General features: G+C 40.6%; 1 protein-coding gene across 3 annotated transcripts in view; it reads left to right on the top strand.

Annotated features, from left to right (window-relative positions):
* The window catches only part of pcdh11 (protocadherin 11), a 130,031-nt gene that overhangs the window by 63,800 nt on the left and 43,016 nt on the right, over positions 1-23,215 (top strand). For all 3 annotated transcript variants that reach the window (XR_006025858.1, XM_042074855.1, XM_042074854.1), the window contains exon 5: positions 16,942-17,140. Coding sequence is in view for 2 of the 3 variants with exons in the window: in XM_042074855.1 (XP_041930789.1) it covers positions 16,942-17,140 (199 nt within the window). In the remaining variant the exon portion in view is untranslated. The remainder of the gene's footprint in view (positions 1-16,941; positions 17,141-23,215) is intronic.

Below are 23,215 nucleotides of genomic sequence, written 5' to 3'. Positions count from 1 at the left end.
CTTTAAAAAATGCCTTGGACTTGAAAGAGACGGCTCTCGTGGAGACTTGGACACGTCCATAAACACTTGGAATGCGGGCGGATATTATTGTGCTAATTAGCCTGGGCCTATTAGGATTTTCCCACTCCTGGAGCACCCACAACGACTCTTTGTATTACAAAAAGCCCACCTTAGCTATGCACAATCTGTTTCTCTCTGTTAGAAATCAGTCAATACAACTGCTATTAAAAGGGTATTGCTGTTAGAGGAACAAGAGCCAAGTCATTATGTTTAAGCCCACCAAAAGCGTAAATAAATCCTTGGGTGGATAATATTGGACTGCACATTGCATGGCTATGGACAATGTATATAAGAGGAGCATAACTATCACCCCTTTGTGAAAGTGTGTGTGTGTGTGTATGTGTGTGTGTGTGTGTGTGTGTGTGTGTGTGTGTGTGTGTGTGTGTGTGTATGTGTGTGTGTGTGTGTGTGTGTGTGTGTGTGTGTGTGTGCGCGCATGTGCGTGTGCGTGTGTGTGCATGCGTATGTGTACATTTTATACTGCTTTAGCTTGGAGGTTATGTTTTGATGAATAAAGGTTAGAGTTAAGGTTAGTGTAAGGGTCAGAGATAGGGTTAGTGTAAGGGTCAGAGTTATTGTTGGCTAACCTACGTCAAACCTAAACCAAAATACTTCTGGTCGCTATGACCCAAAAGGTTAGATCTTTCTTATTTTAACTAGATTGTTTTTAAATATAAAATGTAGCATATCTTGATTTGATTGATTTTGATTGGATCCAAAATTATCAATAAGCTTTAAAGTGCAACCACATGCATTGTGTCACTAGAAATCAAATGCCAGTAGTCCACTTTAGATACTTAAGACCCACTCCTTTACCTTTTCAGCAGTCACCTATAAGGCTACCTCTAACCTGGCCTGACCCCTGACCCCACATAAAGACCTAAAACCTAATGGCCATCTCACTCCCTCAATGGCCACTCTCCCTTTTCCTCAGACTGAGCCTATATGTAGTGCCTGGGAAATGCAAATAGTGTGTGACTAAAACAAGCTAAATAAGAAATATGGGCATACAGCAGGGAATTGTAACTAAATAGTAGCTTTAGGATATTTTCCAGACCGAATAACCATCTGTTACCATGTGTGCTTTTAGTGGCTGTTAAAATGCTTACAGTAGAAACTTTTTTCAGTGTGTGCTGTGTATAAATTACATTTTATGCAAGACAGCTTGCCCTAATTTTCGACTATACAACTTTATATCAGGCATGTGCCATCAGTGTGCAACTGTGAATTTATCAATGTTGGGTTAATATAGATGTTTTGCAACATGGACACATAACTATTTATATTTATAAGATTAATGCAAATACTTTAATGTAATACTGAATACTTACTGTAGTAGCTGAATGGATATTCAGATGTCACTTGGACTCTTCCTGGTTATGTAGTTAACTCCTTAAATGTATGAATATCAGTAAAATGCATTAACGTGAACCAATCAGGAAATATCCAATAAGACAGTCATCCATCATGTCTGCAAATCTGGCATATATACTGTAACCAGGAAGTGGACTCCTGCAGCGTGTCTGTGTGCTGCAGAAGTTAGCATGAACTGCTAGCATCACATCCAGTGGCTTTAAATACAGTATTAATCCAATGGGCACCATGGAGGTCCTGCTGCGTTAACCACTTTCCTGAGAGTCATTAATCAGTGTCGCCATCATGTGTCGTGTTTGCTAAAGGAGCCATAAGTGACAGTGATAAGTGATCCTGTCCTTGTTTCAACATCAGCCTTAATACAGTGAGCCTCACACATAATCATCCGAGGACAATGCCAGTGCCACTCTCAATGAACAAGACTGTCAGGGAATTCAATGGGAGAACAATCTACAGCATTAACAATTTAAATGTCACTGCCAAGAAACGGGTGCTGAAGGTTGACACTGCAATGATACTGCTGTTCTTTTTTTGAATACTGCAACCTCCAAAACCTATCCTTCATTATAAAATGGAGTCGCAGTGACATTGCTCAAGTAGAGTGCGGAGGACACGCAGCTTCAGTAGACTTACAGGTGTCATCATACACCTGCATAATGATTCTCTCATGTCGCGCACTGTCAAAGTGAAGCAAGCTCAGTAAAATACTTCCATTATTATGACCTTGTCTTAACACACCATAGTTTCAACTTCCACTCAACATCTAATATGTTATTTCAAACTATGAACATAAACAGTTGTTTTCTTACATAACCATTGAATGATATAATATCCATACGATTTCAAGAAAACATGAAAATTGCCTTCTGCTGTCAGTTTTTTGAAAGTGAAGTGTTTTTTTCCTCTGTCTTTAAATGCAAGCAATTGTCACAGAATGTTTTTGCACTGTCTGATTCATTACCCGTCTCTTGGAGTTCTGTGTCATAACCCCCCTCTTGTTTTTGTTGTGTTATGACTGATTGTCTCACCGTGTTGGGCTGAAATGTGTGTGTCTGGCCATCGTAGATGCACTCATCACAGTCAAGGAAATCTGCTGTCAAAATGGTACATTACAACGGAGGATGAGAGGAACTTTATTTAATCTCCTCATAGGAAGCTCTTTTTGAACTGTTTCCTTACTTTCAAGTCAACCTTGCTAAGCATTTCACTTAAAGTTATTTTGTCTGCTGGAAATTGCATTATTTCATGTTGCTTTTGTCTCAGAGACTGCTAATGTGAAGCATATGAGGTGAAATTGTATCCTCACTCTCCTTTTCACATGCCAGTGTGCTCCAGTGAGATCTGATTATTAAGTTAGATGTTGATTTATTATGGGGGTTGTCCTTCAACCATGCCTGCTTCCAGGGAATACTTTGAAAAACACTGACTGCATTTTTTTGCGAAAGCATACCTAATTGAATTTTAATACGTAATTAAATTAAGCAATGAATCAGTTCATCTCCCTCTGCACCTGACCATCCAGCTCTCCAAAGCATTGGCAGCCAACTATGATGAAATTACGAATTGGGAGGACGAAATGATACTGGATGACTGCTTATATGGGACAAGCCCAAGCCTCGATCTCTGAGGGCCCTCAAAAGGCAGAGTTCTTTACCATAAACCCAGGAAGTCCCCAAGCTCCCACACAGTAGGTACTGTATAGCTCTGAACATTGGGGCTTGATTACTACACAGGTCCTTTGTATAAAGCATTTGGATGCAGAGGTGTAAAATCCCCAGTACCACCTACCCCCAAATGTGTGTTTGAGTGTGTGTATGTGTGTGTGTGTGTGTGTGTGAGAGAGAGAGAGAGAGAGAGATAGAGAGAGAGATAGAGAGAGAGAGTATGGTGGGCGGGGGGGGGGTGGATTCTGCCCACAGGAAACACACTTGGCCGGGCCCAGCCCACACAAACACAGAGCAGCCGGGCCTCGTGGTGAAGAACCCAATAAGCCTGGAATAACTCCCCTAAATAAATCCTCTACAACCATTACTGGGGACTCCTGCCTCTGCATAATGTGATGGGCAAAGGGAGCATTGATGAACTTTTTTAATTATTACACCGCCTGGGAATTTGACACTGCCAGCTCAGGGATCCTTGCCGTCAGGCATTTCAGCGTTTTTTTTCCCACCTCCCTTTTTAATTCACCCAATTTGTTGGACCGAATGAAACACTGAAAGGTTAGAGAGTGGAGTAATTAACAGCACAGAGCCTAATGTAATCAGGAGGGGATGGTACATTCCATGAGGATCAATACTGGTCTTTGAGTGTAGGTTGGGTGGGGAATTGTTCAAGGAAATGTCAACCACTTAATAGTAATAAGCTGATGAAAAGGCAGGAGACCCACATGTAGGAAAGGGAGATGGCTTTGAATATGAATAGAGATGTCAGTATTCTATGTCTATTCAACAGAATCAAGGAACTTATGTGTGATTAATATGGTTAGAAGATATGTCTCTGTGAGAAGGCCTTGTCCAAATATTAATATACTGTATATCTACTATAAAAGGATAAGAAACCCTTTATTTATGCTCAACAAAGTATGCATACAAAATTCGAGGTAAAAGTGCTGCAATATTTTTCTACTTTAAATATACATGTAAACACCATGGAGTGTGGCATATGTATCATGTCATCTTTTATGTTGACCTAACACTTAGCAGAAATATTTATGCTTCTGCACCATCATAAGTGGTGAAGAGAGTGGCGCAGAGCCAACACATACTTAGTTAAGGAGCTAGAGTGACCTTTGAGAGTGCTAAGAAATGCCTGTAAAACAATGAACCTGTGAAATATGCTCTTGATAAAATGAGAAAGGGCAATCATTGGGACAACTGGCTTGCAGGGTTCTTGTAGAATGCCAGGATAACTAGTTTTCAGTTTACATTGCATGTGCATGATGACAGCAAAACATAAATAACCATATGTGTTAAAAAAAACAACAACCAACAGACGAATACAACAACAAATACAGATACATAAATAGAATATTTCCAGAGCAGAATTTAAGGTCAGGAAATTACAGTGTATGGCAGTTGTCATCATATACACTGTATGTACTGGTATGCAGTCTCTGTACTGCATGTGTATGTGTGTGTGTGTGTGTGTGTGGGGGGGGGGGGGGGGGGGTGGGTTGTGTGATTGTGTGCATTCTGTGTGTATACGCCTGCACAGGTGGGTGGCGGGCTCTTTGGGAATATGTGCCCAGCAAGGCGCGCTGAGATATTGAGCTTCCGATGCTGTGCGCCGTATTTCACATCCACCGATACCGCGAGCATAAACAAGGCTTCCCCCGGAAAACCCGCTTGATAGCAGGTCACATGATCTCCTCACCTCCACTTAACAGCTGAGGTAGAAGTCCGAGGCCCGCCTGACAGTTCCGCAAGGCTGAGCTGCCATGACAGGCCGCGCTTGACGGTCATTTCACCGAATTCACACATTGAGCCCTCCTGCTGCTCCGCCTGCCAAGGAGCTGCACGCCACAACTGCAGTGAAATGAAGCCGCCACTCTGGCAGCCAGAAACACAAGACTGGTCATTTCTCCAATATTTGGACAAATGCTGTTTGACTCCATCAAGGAGCTTTTTGACGTGAAGGGGCCTAAATTTGTGTTCACAAGGACAAGTTGAAGGTCAGCAGTGTGTGAGCGGTGTGTGAACGTGTATTCTGAGGAGTTAATGAGAGTTCTGAGAGGAATTGTGTTAACGGTATTAAAGCGGGCATCAACGTTCATCACGACCTGGGTGGCCTACTCCAGAAATAGCTTGAACTTGACTAATGTTGTTCTCATTTTCTGATCAGAGGATTAACGAGTTGGTCAGCCTCAATGCTCATTGCAAAGAGCCAGGGCCAGTGCTGTTTTAGTTTTCTTAACATGTTAGATGTTCAGATATTCATGTGTTCAAATGCTTCACATTTTATAGAGCATAATGCAAATTCCACAAACATAAACCCATCAATAATTCCATTTTCTTTAGTGGATTAAATGCTGGAAAGAGCCGTTGGAATTTTGGTTCCCATGGCCACCGACAAGGAAAATATATCATTCTCCAGAACACACACACACACACACAGACACACACACACACACACACACACACACAAAATATGTCCAGCAAAGGCATCTGAGTTGAGGGCTGGAATTAGTCCCTAATGGTATTTCTACATGCCAAGTCTTAAGAGGCAGGTTGGATGAGTGAACTGTTGAAGGACACATTGTATAAGTAGTCCCCTGAGATTTCAAACCCCTTAGTAATAATTTTCCTTTCACAACGGGGTCACTTTTACACTTTACAAGGACATATGAAACAACAGGGCAACACTGGTGAACAATTTATTATATTCATTAATATCTTTGTCCAGTTGTCATGCTATGTTATACGAAGAGTTCTCTCATTTTCAGTTGAAATAGTACAAAGAGTATAGCCTGGGTGTTCCCATGCTGCCTTGCGCGCGATTTGATTCACGCTGCTAAGGCAGCCTGGAGACCATGGAGCAAATTTTCGCCTGAGATAGGGAACCAATCACAGAACAGGGGGGAAAGCAAGACGATGATGAGCTATGCACAGACGCATTTGATAGACATCCGTGGCACCCAATAAACGGATCCGGGCATTTTTTTCAAATACGAGAAAATGAACGTTTGGTTCCCAGACCACGTCTCATTGAGAAGTGGTGGTGCTAGCCAGGCTACAAAGAGTATGTATCTGATTTCTCTTTGCATAAAACATTGTGGGAGATCAAACTGCAAACTAAGAATGGCTAGAATTGAATGGGAATTATTCTTGATACCCTTCAAATACATTTTGACTGAGTTGGTGCAATAAAAATCACAGAATGTGATATGAGACATTGCTTGTCTAGCACTCCAAATAAGCTCTACAAATTATGTAAAACAATCTTGAACAAATGCAATTTAAACCCAGTATTAAAAGAAAAAAGTAAACTTTGCTAACAAAAAACTAAATGTATCTCTTTGTTCATATTCATAAAGACTGTCATACTGAGGGGCATTTATTTCACCATGCTGTCTGTTTGGATAACAGCACACACGAGACCAGCAGGATTGGAAAATTGTGTCAAAAATGTAACATGACTTTAAATTCATGGCATTCCTTTTCTCCCTCAAAAATGGCAAGTGCAGTTGTGGGCATATATTAGCTATTTTGTTTTGAAATATTTCAGTGTTTTGACTGATAACAGACTTTCCTCCAATCAACCATGCATTCCATTGACTGCTGTCAAGGGATACAGATAAAAATGGTTAGAATGTCCAGCCCATCATGTGGCCCATCACCATCTCTCATTTGAATTGCATGTCTGTGTTAATCAGGGTAATAGACACCCCCCATCCCCCCATCCCTCTCATTTGAAGAGAAAATCGTGGCTATGAGTGTGCCATTCTGGGAATTCCACAATATGCTGACAGGAATGGAATATACTGTATGAGCGAAAATTAATGTGGGCAATGACCTGTAAGAATCTCCCTCTGTGTTCATCTGTGATTACTCACAAAAATAATGCCCCAATTGCATCATTATCATCTAAAAATCCTACCCATTAATGCATACCCAGACTATCTTACCAAATGCAAATGCAAATGCAAAAAGGTTAATGCAAAGTCAGGCGTAAATTGTGGGCTTGCTCACTGTCATGCACAATATTACATAGGAAGTATCCCGATACTAAGTATCTCGGAGACATATCCATATATTTATTCATAGGAGAGGAGACAGTCTCAAGGTTGGAATAAATTGGGAGCTAGAGACACAACACAATAAGCCTTGGTGTTTTTAATCAATTATTAATCCAATATTTTAATGATCAGAAAGCTTGGCATGATCAAAGCCTCAGTTCATGCCTCTCTGCCTCAGTTCTCTCAGACACACTTCTCGTCTTTGATGTGCTTCGCCAACAAATGCACTTATCTCCACATTTCACTCCCAGGCATGTATGTGGGGGCTTTGAAACCGCTGGTCTGGAGAGGCCCTTGCCAAGAGGCTAGGGTCACTGACCTGCTCCATCATACTGGATCTCATGTACAATTCTGGGCTCCAGCAGCCTCTGGTCTGTGTAGGCAAGTTTTGCCAGTGCAGGAACTTCAGTATTGTTACTTCAGTTTATTTGTCTTTCATGAATGCTTTCATCCATCCTTACAAGATATTTCCCATAATAGTGGACTACAACTAACCATGGGTCTACACAAGTGTGTAATTTCAGTGTCAGTTTCAGTGCAGTGAGGATGTTTTTGTTAATTGTCTTGGTTGTTTCTGATCTGCTGTCATGATTACAAATTCATTTTAATGTTTATGTTCATGTTCACGATTGCTTTGATGCTTATGTCAACTCTGACACCACGTTTTCAAACAATTATCGCGCAAGTCTAAACTAAAGCATGCTTGCAAAAGGCTCTTACTCTCTCAAAACATTTAAAACATGCAGCAAAAGCAAATTTAGCCTCCAAACAACATCTTGTAGTCTAATCACTGTGTGATTTCAATAAATCATTACACACTGGACAGCAAAATACAAAACATAGTTCTCAAAATGTGCCGATCCATACTTGCAAGCAACACAGAACAGACATGGTATCTCTTATGGATAATGAATGATTGGTGATTGAAGAATTGTGCACAGGAGATTCACACAGGCATCAGAGATTCAGACTTATGCAAGGAATGTTGACCACCTGTGAATAGATGTTTTCTTTTTGTTTAGCACAGGGAAACCAATAGAGTTTGGGGTCTTTGAATGACATCCGTGTTACAAAAGGGTGGGAGAAATGGTGTGAGAAATTTGTGTGAACCCAATGGAAACGTGTGAGCACGTTTGCAATGAAAACGTGTGAGCACATTTGCAAAACTGTAAGTTGTTATTCAGTTATTAGGCTTTTAAACCTAAATACAGTTTCTCAAGTTTTTTTACATGCTTCAAGCTTATTTTTTGTTTTCCATAAACTATGGTTTAGCAAAATAATTTGTTAAGTAAAAATGATCTCTTCCCCACATAATCAAAAATGCACATTCCAGAGATATAGCCACATCAACATTGTATCTGTTGTGGACACTGTTATGTTGCTGCCGCTTGCCACCCAAACGTTCACGCAGGCAGGTTTCATTCAAAAGTCTTTTGCAGTGGCAACGACCACCACGGTCTAGTTATTGTTGGTCTGTAGTCTCATAAACCAGAATAAGCTAAATGAAATTGATCGGATGCAGGCTACAGTAAATTGGTAGAGCCAGGCCACTACTTTCAGCAGACTAGCCTATCCTACTCTATCTCACCACTGGTAAGTGAATGGCTTATCACAATCATATCAGCAAAAATATCAGAAGTTGGATGAAATCTCTGTAGGCTAGGCTATGTCCCTTTATGGTGTTGTTGACCTATTTCAACAACTATTAATTTACCAAAAGTAGCCTACTATAGGGCTGGCCTAGCTATTAGGTTATTACAGGATAGCCGCATGTTTTTTTTCTTCTTGCTCATAATTCTTGTGCAATAGGTTAAATGACTCTTTTTCATAGACAGCAAGTGCCAACGTGAGGCTAAGTGATTCAGTCAAATATTTGCCAGCAGTTAAACAGCATTTACTGGAAGTTTTACAGGCTAGACGATTTATTCGCACGCTTTTGAGGCACACATGGTTAATCCATTCATATAAGAGAAGCTAATATACCGGCTGTTGTAACTTGTCCACAATAGCCTCTTTTTCTCCAGTGATTCCTAAAGGGTTGACACTAACAGCTGGGTTATTGTCATTTCTTGCAAATGCCAAATAAATCGTGCAGTAGCCTATGTATAAGAAATCTAATTCATATTTGGAAACCTGTTCATGTGCGTCAAATTTGGTTGCAGCAACTTATAAAAAAAACAGAGCAACTTTCAACAGTCACAGTAGGCCTACACATAGCATAGGCCTAGTCAGTTATTGTGCTAGTGAAACATCCAATCTCCCATAGCAATACGGTCAACCATAGTAATAGATGATCCCATACCTAAGTTACCACCACATTTTTGTGGAAACTGTCAGCTTAGAACTTGTATTGCTGCATTTAACTCTCTCAGATATGCCAAATTAGGATAGGCCCCAAGCCACTAAGATGATGACATAATTCACTCTACACACATATCAATAGCTTGTGTTAGCTGGATGCAGTAAAAGCCAAGGATGCTTTATTGAGATCCTAAGCTTGTGTATCATTCCAAATGTGCTGGGTCTGAGCCTTTGTGAGCTATTTCTTTTTCAATTAAATTTAAATACAACATTCTGTCACCCGATGCAAGGGCATAGCACACATTAACTCTCCACACAAGCAGAACCGGCTGGAAGGACTCCCCGTTGTGAGAGCACAGTTCCATTCATAGCTTTAACCTAATGAGCTAATTAATTTGTTGATTACTATTTTCTGCCTCAAGTTGGATTGTCACATGGCAGTGTTTGTCTCTGTGAAGAACCAAATCATTCAAGGGTAATACATTTAGTGATGACTCCAATTGGAGTCAACACGCAGAAAATGTGGAACTCCCACAAAGAGAAGGAAGTTTATTAACAACTGGCAGTTGCACACAAACAGCAATTTTGTTTTCGGAAGAGAGATAGTATGTCTCAAGATGGCATACAAATAAACCTCTTCTGAAGCTCCTTTGACAGAGATGGTTGGTGTCAAAATAAGTTACCTAAATGGCACACGCGACTATAAATAGGCTATGTTGACTAGTTGTCAAAATAAATGGTCTCTTTGGAGAATAAATTAATCCCAACTTTTAATAAATTCATTAGTTTATCACTGACTAGAGAAAGACTATTTTTGACACTTAAGGAGATAAATTCAAAATGTCTTCATTGTTTGAAGTGTAGCATTATCTATTGGTATATAGAGAAGGGATGTCTCAAACTGCACAACAATGGAAACGGCGCTCCTGTCTTAACGATCTCTTCACCCTCCTCATCATCATCTTCTTCACATTAAGGGTGGAGGCCTTGTACTTGGGTACAGTTAATGCAACTCAAAGTAACTTATTCAAAAGGGGCTTAATACGAACATTTCAATATTTGATGGATCCCAGTTGTTTACAGTAGTGCCACTCATTTTGTCTGTCCCGTGATGTGTTGTGTAGTGAGGTAGTGTGTGATTGGATGTACAATGGCACACGAGACCCTGCTGTGACAATGTACTCTGTAGCTTAGAGGACCTGACAGTCCACATCACTCACCCCAACCAGGCTGTACATCTAATGCGCCTTCGTCACATCGCCACTGAAGACCGGGGCTGAGAGCGTTCTGTGTGATTTGTTGATTTGTTGACATGAATACTTTGCTTCCCGTTCACTTGCAGATCAAAAGACATAACCATCATTTCACCTCCTGCAGTTCTACCCATTTTCTCTTCATCATCGTTGCTTCTCTCCATCCCATTTATCTCTCGTTTGTGCGTGGCAAGTTGTGCCGTTGGATTTTTGTGCGCACGGAACAAAGTAAACAAAATCAGTGATTAAAAATTAAATGCCGTTATTTCTTTCGGAGCTATTACCGGGGTCCCCCGAGAGAGAATATTACGTTGCTGCCTTGTAGGCATCTTTTGTTCCCAATCTGGAGGCTTGTCACTATTTATTGTTAATTTTTGATGGTTCATTTGATATTCTGTGCTCTTTCTCTGACATGCATAGATGGCTTCATCAGTCTGTCACTTATTGCTTGTTAGGCCTAAGTCGTGATGTCAGGTTCTCACGGCACAGGCAATGCATTTCACCACAAGGTATGTCAGGGAGCTAATTCAGTAATCATACTTGACTGGAATCCCAGACTACAGAGTCTCCATTTGAAATCAATATATAGTCACAATAAACAAGCAAAGTCATGCCTTAAAACTGGCACATATTGGTGGAGGATGATGATTAGATTGAAATGCCTGGCTTTTTGTTATTGTGTAAGTTTTTGCCATTTTTGAAGTATTTCCATTGTTGTTGCCTTATGGATACGTCTAAGTAGCCTGCTGCTGTAGCATGGTATGTAGTCTTTTATGTAACTGCTGTACAGTGTATGGTACACTTGTGAGCTGTTGTTTTACTTGCTTGTATGAGACACTAATTAACGCAAACAAGACAAAGGGAAGACACGTTGAGATCTTTCCTTAATAGCCTTATGTCCTCCAGCAGACATTTTAAGGTGCCATTATAAAAGCAGTGTGTGTTCACAGTGTCTTGTAGTTTGAAGACGATTCCAAATCAGTGACCTTGTTGGAATCGAGTCTTTGCCTTGCCCTTTGCCTCCACCTGGTAAGTGATATTGCTGAGAGATGTTCTTCCTAATGAGGGTGGCAAATTTTCCATCACATGTTTAACGAGGCGATGGTTATTCAACTCTCTGTTCCCTTTCTTAGCAAGTCCGGTTTTGGCCATTTACCTGTTTAATACAACTTGTTATTTTCAGAACCATCCAAAACAATTTGTTTATAGGAAATGTCACATGGAAATGTACTGTGACTCAGTGTGTTGTGCTAGGGGACAAGCCTGAGAGAGCATTCTTTGTTTGTTTCAAGACTGTCTTTCAAGTTTTTGAAGTACCTCTGTGGATGCTACTTTCATTACTGTCAAGTACTGACCTAGGCAGAGTGGTTATTTGAAAAAAATGAGATTACACACAAATCTTTTGCACTCATTTGCATAATAATGTTTTTATAGTCTAGTTGGGTTTTTGAGAAAGTCCCTTTTTATTCTTTTGTTAATTTGCTGCTGTTTTGGGATGCACTGAGGTCTAGTTTTTTGTGGAATCTTGACAATCTAATGTCCTTGTAAAAAGCGGTGGTCTTTCGAATCTCAGCCGTTCAACACTTGGGTGTCATAATGGTAGACGACATCATAGACATCAGGCTTCTTTTTGCAGAAAGACTACAGAGTGTTTTCACCTCAAACAAGCCAGCCTCTTTCCTCCAAAGCTGTAGACTTTTGCACCATCTGCGTGTTTATTTTCTGATAAAAATGCTCAAATTAATCAAATATTTAGTGTAGTCCATCTTCTGAACCATTTTTCGTGTTGCAGAACACATTGCTTTTTTCGCCATGCCTTATCAGAACATCAAATTTGAATGAGTGATTAAAATATCCCTCCAAGTACAATAAAGCAAGTGGACACTGACAGTGTTAAGAAAATAAAGTGGAAAATATACAGCCGTTTACTTTGCAGGGTGCTGTGATAAAACAGGGCACTGCTCATATGCCCCCCCTCCCTAAACAGCCGCTGCGAGGATATCTGGAGAGCTGCCTGCTGGTGCTTTGCTGGTTTGTGAGCAGCAGCAAACGAGAAAATTAACCATAATGCTATTTCATGGTGCTCCACTGTTGGAGATCACCCCTGCCTGGATCTGCAGTGGCTAGATGGGGCGAGAGCAGCAGCAGGACTGCGGGTCACTCGGCATGAGCGCTCACATATTAGTTAGCTTCTCATCTTCTATTCATGGGTACAAGATTTAAGCTGCCCAGAAAAATAAAACTGATGATGATCCCGCATTCAGGAATTGGCAAGGGAATGAGGAGAAAACTGTTAAGAAGCTAAAGTAGATGGGGGGGGGGGGGGGGGGCAGAATGGCGTGAAGGTTCCAGCTCGCTCGGAATCAAAGAAGCATTTATGGTGCATTAGCAGCAGGCTTTCGTGAATTTCCCACCACCCTTGCTTTGAATAATAATGTCACATGTACTGAAGATGCCTGAATAGAGATGAGTTGAGATGTTCCATATGCTTTATGTTTTCCTCTACCGTCCTTACAGACAAAACAATCTGTACTAGATGAAAGCATTTCACATCTTATTTCTTCCAAGAGACAAACTAGTGTTGTTAATGACTTCAACATCTATCAACAAAATTTAGAACGCTGTCAGAAAAGTATGCAGCAAATCACGCCAAAGATACATTTCTTTACCACAACAATTACTGTACACGGCTCTGCTTTTGTATGCAGAAGCTTTATTCCTGGATGTAGTTATTTTGAGTCGTATAAAAAACTGCATCTAATGCAATCCTCAGACTACAAGACTACTTCTATGCCTATTGCACACGTTTACTTTCTTGATATCCTAAATATTTTCAACTATATCGACCTACCAATCCTGGAATAAACATACTGGCTCATCATTTTATACTGATTTGGTTCTGTTCCTTGTAGGGATGGTGTTTATGAACCATGACATGATTATCCTTATCCCTAACCTGAGTCTGAGAGATGTACTTACATACTCAGCGGTGCCTGATTTTAGGCTTAAACTCTTTCCCAGTGGATGAGAGAGGCTACATGAAAAAATAATCCCATACATCTCTTTTTTTTCCCCCAAAGATCAAACAGGTATGTATGCCACTTAGATCCCATCTCCAGCATGAAGAGCAAATCTCTAGTGAAATACTACACTGTGGTCAGAGTTGATTCATCAAAGACTAAGGGGGGGATTTAGCCACTATTGTTCCTTGCCAATACACATACACACACACACACACACACACACACACACACACACACACACACACACACACACACACACAAAGATGTCCACTTCTTTTTGAATTAGACTTATATTCAGACTTTGCATGGAGGAGATGGCGATTCGTTGATCTGTGACTTCCCTGTGGACCAGGTGGCCGCTGTGCTGCCTCCCGTCCTCTCCATTTTAATATGCGGGGCATCTAATCCTCTAACCGATGAATCCGGCTCCATCTGCACATTGTCTGGTTTGCCACCAGCGAGGAGCTTTGGCATGGACTCGCTCGTTGGAGAACTTGGCTTAATTTCCACCCCTCTCTCTTTTTATCTCTCTGCACATACTTTTGATGGCAATGTTTTATCTGGTCAGACAGGCTTTGTTTGGTCTTGATATCTCCTCCAGCAGCTTGTGTTTGCTTTGCTGATTTCTGGCATGTTCTTTAAACAAGTGATAATGCTTCACAAAACATACACACCTTGACATTGACTTTTGAAAAGCATATATTTTACTTATATACACATTAAAATACATTACAGAAAGATGAAAGAGGGAAACAATTAATGACCAACTGTGGTTTCTTAGATTGAAAAAGTCCCGATTCTTTAAAATTGTGGTTGTCCTTATTGTCCTTGACAACTGTTTTTAATCATTTCTGGCACTATATTCTGGAATATGTTAAGTAGTTGCAATATAAGTACACAACAGCAGTCTCTGATTTCCAGGGGCTTGGCAATCCTCTCATAGATATTTTGATAACTGGCGTCCCATTGATCAATTGAAGTTGGCCTCTGTTTTTAAAAAAGTTTGGAGAAAAGGAATCCATGTTTGATTCTCAGGAGACTTATGTAAACTTTTCAAAGCAGCGAGTAGGTCAGACTCTCTCACAAACTTGTTAGTTTGATGAGAGTGTAATTAAAAGTAAAATCACAGCTGGTGTTGTGATGCCTTATTTTTATTCGAATGGCTTGTGAATAATAGACCGTGATTCTCATGCAACATTCTGTCGCTCTGTCAGCTGTTGTCATCAGTAAACTACCCAGCAACCCACTCCTGTTCAAGTTCATGGGACTGAACAGTTGCCTCACTCCTGGTTAAAATCCACAAATTATATGGAGAGGTGTATTTTGCTTTACAAATGTTTGCCTAAAATGCAAAACAGGACCAACTGTTGTCTGTTTTCAATTGAACAGTGTGGCACTAAAGCCAGTATATTTTCAGTGACAGACCACAAGACAAAGGGAACATTATCCTACAACACTGTACACCACACGAGCCAGGCTCTCTAGTATCAAATACAAGCTTAGTCAGCCAAAAAAAAAAAGAAAAAAAAATCTTTATGTTATGTGTGTCAGACACACATAGCCATTTCATCAGTTACTGTAATACAAGATATTTTGATTAAAAATCTTGTTATGTGCAAAAAAGGTGTGACCACCAGTCTTGTGTTAGGATATATGATATGTATATCTTATCTCATTGTCAGGCAGGCCTGTGATGCAATAGGCTGTGTGTTTTTTGTCAGTTGTTAGTGTTTTTTCCTAAGCCTCAGAACGTCTGATGTTATAGAGGGAGTGGGAGGACAAGAGGAGTAAAGCTACCCTAAGAAAATGAATTTACACCCTGACTACTAATTGTGAGGATTTTGTTTGAGGAATCCTGCTGATAGCTGTTAATTTCACTGTTAAGCTGTTTTGAGATCTGTTTTTTGGCAGTGTGTGGCATTCATCTGCTGCCAAGATGTCTCTGCCACCCATTCTTCAGTCTGCCTTATCAAAAGACGTTGAGGAGTTTATCTGTGTGCCTCAACAACCACATTTGCACTGATTGCTGAAACTCAAAAGAACGTTGCATTAGCTGAAGTAGTCACAGAAAAAAATCATTTGATTTATTTAGAAGTCAATTTTTCTGTGACTGCTGATGTGGTAAATGAAGATGTTTGGGGATGAATGAAATGCTTCTTTGATACCTGGCCAAAGAGCAATTATTTCTTAAGTGTGCAGGAGGGGGAGGAAAACAGTGAAGAGAAAAAGAGTCAGACACACAATGGGGAAATACAGGCAGAATAAATGGTTTGAATTTACCGCCTAATGCCTGCGACACAGAATGGAAAATGTCTCCTGCCCAATTTCACAAAGAATCGAGAAAGTCGGTTCTCAGAGTTGCCTTTGGCTGTTTCCCTAGTTCCACCAAATTGAGTGTCTGCAAAAAGGTCACGAACACAAACCACTCCGGCTCTCCAGAGAGATGGTGTGTTCCAGCTTTGAACATGAAAATCTACATACATTTCTCAGGCCTGCCAGTTGAAAGCCTCTGCATCTCCCAAACTAGGCCACTGTGTCACAGGTTCAGCGTGGTGAAACTCACTGAATATTTAGAATAACTGTGGGCAAATTACAATCAGTTTAAATCTGAGCAGATGTTGAAGTCACACAGGGGGTGAATGTTTGGTGGTGGAGTCTGGATCTTTGTTAAACTTGAAGCATTAATGTACATTAAAATAAGCCGCAGAGATGAATTTTCCACAGCGGACTCCCATCTCAATACCAACCAAAGTCATTAAGATTTAATTAAAAAACCTTTAATTAGAAACCTTTAAAATGAGACTGATTAACTTGTTTTAAGTATTGTGGGATTTAATGATCATCTTAATAGGCCGTTGTAATAATTGTAGGTTTTGGTTTTGTCTTTTGGTATTGATACAGTATGGTATTGTATTTCAGTGGCCTAAATGGACATTATATTCACAAAAAATCTTTTCCATGATACTTTTACTTTTCTTCATGTCCAAGGGATGCATAGACCTACCTTTGCTTTGTACATATCCACTTCCAAGTCAATTTTATTAAAACAAACAACACTGACTGAGACGAGACCCTCATATATTTAAATCGAACCACATCCACCACCAACACCAAATATTGTTTCTACTGTAGGTCCGTTTGTTTGTTTGTCCCAGATCAACAATTGATGTGTCTGTATCTCTTGTGCTTCTTGCAGACGCAACGGCGAGTGACATTTCACCTTCCGGACGGCTCTCAGGAGAGCTGCAGCGACAGCGGCCTTGGGGACCACGATCCAGCCAGCACGGCCAGCACCACGCAGCCCCTGCCCCTGGGCTTCCCGCAGGAGGAGTACTACGAGCAGACCTCGCCCAATAGCCGCACCGAGGGAGACGGCAACTCCGACCCCGAGTCCAGTGAGTACTGACCACTAATTCGCAACCCAGGCCTGGCCTCGCCTGTTTATGAGGCGGGATTGGCAGCGGTCCACACCAGGGGATGAGAGGTTTGCGTCGAGGCCGCGGGTACGTGGCAACAGTTATTGCACGCCTATCAGTTCAGCCGTTGGCTGGCGCTTAGGAAACAGCAGATGTGCTTTGATGCTTCACGCCATATTTTCTCCCTTATTCCTTATAAGGAACTAAAAAAAAAACAACAACAGCAGTGGCTTCTTTTGTTTGAGGGGTTGTGATGATGACATTTTCTTTGATGACAATGATTGAAAATTTCAGTTAGAGAGGGTCAGTGGTAAATGCCAGGTGTGGGCTGTGAGCTCTTGGTGTGTAAGGAAAGCTTGTTAGTGAGCTCCCTGCTACGATTGCTTAACGATCGAAGCAGAAGGAGTGGTAACGCTTAGATTTATGGTTTCCTATTTGTATGACCGGCGGGAAAAGTTGTGCGCTGGCGAGGATTTATGGATATCGTCTGTCATGTAAATATTAAGAAGCGGGCGCATTCTGTGACCCAGTGATGAAAAGCCGCTGGTATTTGGCGGGCAGAATGCAGTGGAGCTGTCAAAAGCCAGCACAGGATGCTTTGATTCCGCGGCCATTTCCACACCATAATCAGAAAGCAGTGGGGTGACTCTGATCAGCATAGATCTCTTCATTTTCTGTGTTCTACACATCAATGATATGGGTGAATTACCATAGCATCGCTCAAGTTGTCAGAGGCGACACAATTTGCCCCCCTCCCCCCCAAACTCTTTTTTTTTGCGGAAGACAGAACACAGGAGAAATAAATTGCTTGGCGTTCACCTGGAGATCTGCTTTCAGTCTTGGTCATAAATGAGACAATAGCCACTCACATGTCTCCCTCTCTGCATTGCAGCACTGTCTTTGTCAGAGCTCGGTGTGTCAGTATGTGACTGGAAATGCATGTGAGAATGTGAATGTGTGTGTGTGTGTGTGTGTGTGTGTGTGTGTGTTTGTGTGTCCGTGATTCTTGGTAGGCGCTGCTATTTCCATACACATGACTTTGTAATCTTCTGCTTGAGATTAGCTGTTGTGAGGCTAGCCAGTCTGTGGTAATAACCCCTCTGCTGAATGCTGTCCTGATTAAATGGCCGCTACTTCAAATCATCCCCTTTGTATTAGAAAGGGGATGAAAAAAAGACCCTATGTTTTTGTACTTCTGCAACCAATATTTTGAATGGCTGTCATATGGTCATATTTGTGAAGGACCATTCCAAAGAGAATTACTGCATGAGCTTGGCTTTGTTAGAAAACAGATGAGGCAGTCATTGTTTTTTAGTTCGGTGATGGCCATGTTACACTGTTGACAGTGATGTCGGCTGCTGTCATTAAAAGATATGTTTCAGATAGCAGCGCACATATGAATATGTAAATGCAGTCCATCAAAATCTCACTACACCCATCAAAATTGACAAAAAAATAAGAAATTATTAATTTCTTCATAAAATATGTAATGGCTGTGGTCTGCTTACAGGGGAGCGTTTGGTGGTTTATTTTAGTTTCCAGAGTGACAGTCTCATGCATAAACATTAACAACCACGGCTGTGATAAATCAAGGACACACCACACGTTTTTTTATTTTTGCTCATTTTCAGAAAGACGCTTGGCCATTGTGCAAGTGTAAACGCGATAGGATCTTGACATGCATTCATCTTGTGGGGGCAGTCCAGAGCTCTGTCACCTAGACCAGTGAGACTGAGGGGTTCCTTAAAAGTTCCTCCAGCCTGAGCAGTGGGAACCTGAACATTACGCCATGCTAGGATAGAAGTCAACCAAGCCTTTCAGACCCATTTCCTTTGCCCAGAAGTTCACTGATAAAACCTGACACTGTAGTCGAGGGTTCAAAAGGAGAGATAGATCCGCTGTCTGTTGACAGACTCTGAGACGAGTGCATTGGAGGCGTAGGAAGCCTGAGACGGATTAGATATGGTTTTATCAATGAGCAGCAGGCAGCGGTGGCTGTGGCAATCGCTTATCTTGTCGTCTCAATTTGAAAAGAGTGAGAACAAGAGAGGGAGAGAGAGAGAGAGAGGGAGAGAGGAGAGAAAAAAGACAGAAAGAGAGGAAAATCAGGGAGCAGAGGAAGACAGAAGGAAAAGGTGAAGTGAAAAGTGAGAATAGGGGTAGAGAAAAAGGATACCGCGACGCTTTTATGTTTTGAAGGGTGGTCTGGGTCTTGGATGTCAACGCACCATGAGTAACTACCTGTGAGAAAGCAGACAATGCGGCCTTGCTGGGACGATGAATTTCTTGACTCCTCTTTAAAACAGCATCTTTATTAGACCACCCACTCCTGAAATAAAGTTCATGTGGCATTTATGTTTCTATTATTTATGAGATGGGAGGCAATTCATTTTATGGCCTCTTTGGCTTTCCTTCCTGGGCTTGCTTTATCCGACTGTCAGCAGTCCCACTCCTGCCACCCTGTACCCTGTGCCTGTCAAACATGCCACTGCCCCTAGCCCACTGGCTAAAAGCTTCAAATTAGCATGGCACACGCCGACTCCACCCAGCCAACCACGGTAACAGATGGCATTAAAATGCACAAATAATTAGCAATTATAATTCCGTCTTACCTATCCCTCTAGGCTGTCACCAAAACCTTTGTGCTGCACATCAAAACACGGGATGCATAGACATATATGGACAGTTTGGATCGCCATGGAAACAAGGAGGCAGGGCATGTGTGTATTTGTTGTCTTCCTTCCAGGTGAACAGGCCGTCCTCCCCCCCTCTCTCCCTCTCTCTCTCCTCTCTCCCTTCCCCATGTCATCTTGATTGTTCAAACAAACTCTGGAATGCTGAGTAGCTCCGTGAAATGTTCCGCACAAGAAAAAGGGTGTCATCTGTCTGAGATTGGGGCGCTCCAACTGCAAACCCTTAATATTTAATTGCCATGGTTGTTGGGAATCATAAATAATTCTCTAATTACAAATACTCTGGCAAAGTGCATCACATTAATTGTGTCAAGACTGTTACATGCAAGAGCTAGTGTCTAGTAGAGAAAATCAGAAAGAAAAAGAAATCACCACAAAAGCTAATTTGGCCTAATGGTGTGTCTCATAATTGCATGAGTCAGTTTGTTTCTGTCCAAATAAGTCGAATTAATTACATAATGGATATTTATATATCTTCCCCACTGAGAAACTGCAATGTGTTGATTTATGACTTTAACAGCCCTTCAAGACATCCTCTGGTCAATGCTGCAGCGAGCAGTGCTTAAGTAATCAGTGGTGTCCACTTTGAGTGAAGTTGCCAAGCATGATTTGTTGAGCTTGCATTAAACAGACAGCTTATCTAAAATCGAATGAGCAAAAAAAAAGCAAAATAATAAACAAATTAATTTTAAATCCAATATTTTTTGCGTCAACATATGGTATGACATGACTTTTTACAAATGACACACAGTGCTCCAAACAAAATACTTTAAAGGCAAAGGATTTTCCGCACACAACATAATCACTTAGATAAAGTTAAGAGCCATGATGTCTGCTTGGTGAAATCCTCACATCAAATCCACCACTTCTTCTGGATGGCACAGTTTGTGGTCCAATCAATTTGTGAAACCATATTGCAATTGTATTGTACAGTACTGAGTGTTCGGATTTGCTCTTAGAAGGGAGCCTCCATTATAGGGCCTAAAAGCATGTGGCTAAATGCACTGCGTTTGTATGTGTGAGTCATCGAGAGATAAAAAATATATCCTAATCTCTCCCATATGGCCTCCGATGGCCATCATATGCCTTGTCTTTCAAATATCTAAATCTGCCATGAAAATAAACCCACCCTTTATATTCATTCATCTTTAATAAGATTACAGATTTAATCATACACAGTCTTAGAGTAAGAGTTTTATTGAACACTTTCCCTAAGTGTCTTTGGGGGTAATTATTATTGTTTTCCTCACAATCCTGCACTTAAGTAAAGAGTGATCCATATAAAACATATTTATTGGATCTATTCCAATTAAAGCCATATCTATACCATTACAAAGATCTTATTATTGAAAATGTCATATGTTGTGTGACTGCTCTGAGGGATGCTTAGAAAGGATGCCCCTAAATCTGAATGCGAACAAACGTACTGTACCGTACAGTGTGGAGTCGATGTGTAATATGCTTTAGATATGTTAACATATCTACAAATCCATAAATTGCAAAGTAGTGACCATGGCTTGTTCATTTGTTGCAATGCATTTCTTTGCAAATTGTGGTTTATATGCATCTAAAGCATACACTTTGCACTTCGACTTCACACTGTAGTAACTAACGCCATCTCCACTGTAGTTCACAGTGTCAGCAGCATGGCCATAGAAATGTGGAGGAGGTCTTTCCTTGTGCAGATGTCATTCATTCTACCAAATAGCCCCATCGTTTCATGCATTAAGTCCACATTTTTTAAAAAGGGTCGTTTTACCTTGGATTTCAGTCAATATTCCTCCAATGTAACATGCAGTATTTGATGGTGAACAGACAACTGTAGTTCAGGTGACAGCCACACCTAATCAGTTCAAATGTAAGACTTACGCTGTGACCTATGAGGGAGGGCATGAGCGCAGCTCCTTGGAACTTGGCATCAAATGCACCTCGTGAACTGCCAGTATACCCTATAGTACTTCAGTAAGACAGTGGTCACTCATGCCATTATCTAAGAAACGTTCAATACGTTAACCTGCTGAGTGTGGAGAAAAATAATAATTAAACTTGAGGAAGTCTGTGTAGACCTAATTGCCTAAATTGTACTAATACATTTTTTTTGCATCAACCTTTATTTGGGAAGTGTCGTTTTACAATCTTAGTTCCTAGTTAACACTGACTAGTTATTGTTATTTATAATTTAGGAGTGGTGGTGGTCGTGCAAGTCACAAGTTTACAAATACAATATCTGCCCTATTTAACACAACTTCCAACATAAACCACTCCTTCTTCCGTTCTGTTGGTTGATACCATGATAATGATGTCACAAATCCAACAGTTTTTTCGTCAAAAAATGTTTACTAGCGCAACCAGACGGTTTTCGCAACTTGTAAATGTCGTCAATATCACTTCTGTTTTATTAAGAGTGAAACAAAACCGCTTAACTTTAACGGAGTAATTATTGTAGCTGTGCAGCCAGATGATACAATCAAGAGTTAGGGTATTATTCACGAAAAATAGGATTTTATTAGGTTGAGGCATCAAGTGAGTAGTAGGATGACAATTTTCTTAAAGGCTAGACTGAATAGCAGAAAAAATAGTTTATTTTACTGTCTATGGAGAAAGATTTGCAGCTCTGAAAGCCGTTGGACCTGGAAAGAGATGTATTATCCCACTATTGCATCATCACTTAATAACTGAATATTTCTAATGTACTACATCATTTGTTTTGTAGAGGCTATGTCTTTTATAAAGTGGTTGATTAAGCCTATCAGAGACTTAAGCAACATTTAATTTTGTATATTCTTAGACCAGTTTCCCTCTGTGGGAAACACACAATGTTATTAATTATAATGCATCATGGCACCACTTCAGCACTTAGGAGTGAAAGAACATGAAACTTAATGACATGGTGCTGTGTATGCCTCTAGTCCCCAAACACTCTGATTGGAAATAAGTAGTGAGACATTGACTGACGCGTCATGACTCTAAATCCATCCAACACCCTGTAATGCCCTTAATTAATGCTAAATCACCATAAGCATCCGCCATCACAAAGTCATTCTACATTAACATTGAGACATGTTTTTTTTCCATAACAGTTATGTAACGGCTTCTAAGGCAAGTTTTATCCGGCAAAGTAGCAAATGGTAATGGTCACATATGAAAGGGAAAAAAGCAAAGAAAGAAGAAGATAACAAGACAATAACTTAATTAGAAAAAAGTTAGTTTACTCTACAGTTAGTTTAAAAACTATAGTTTATTCTAAAGTCTCCCTGAATTTGCACAACATCATTAATAGGTCCAGCAATGGATGTAAATGAGCATTGTTTGTCTTAACCTATGTCTTTGCCCTTTTTATATTCTGTATTTTTTTTCGTAA

This window comes from Alosa sapidissima, chromosome 20, assembly GCF_018492685.1.
Source record: "Alosa sapidissima isolate fAloSap1 chromosome 20, fAloSap1.pri, whole genome shotgun sequence".
In the NCBI taxonomy this organism is placed as follows: Eukaryota; Metazoa; Chordata; class Actinopteri; order Clupeiformes; family Clupeidae; genus Alosa; species Alosa sapidissima.
The sequence above is the reverse complement of the archived record's forward strand: the minus strand, read 5'-3'. Positions and strand labels throughout refer to the sequence as shown.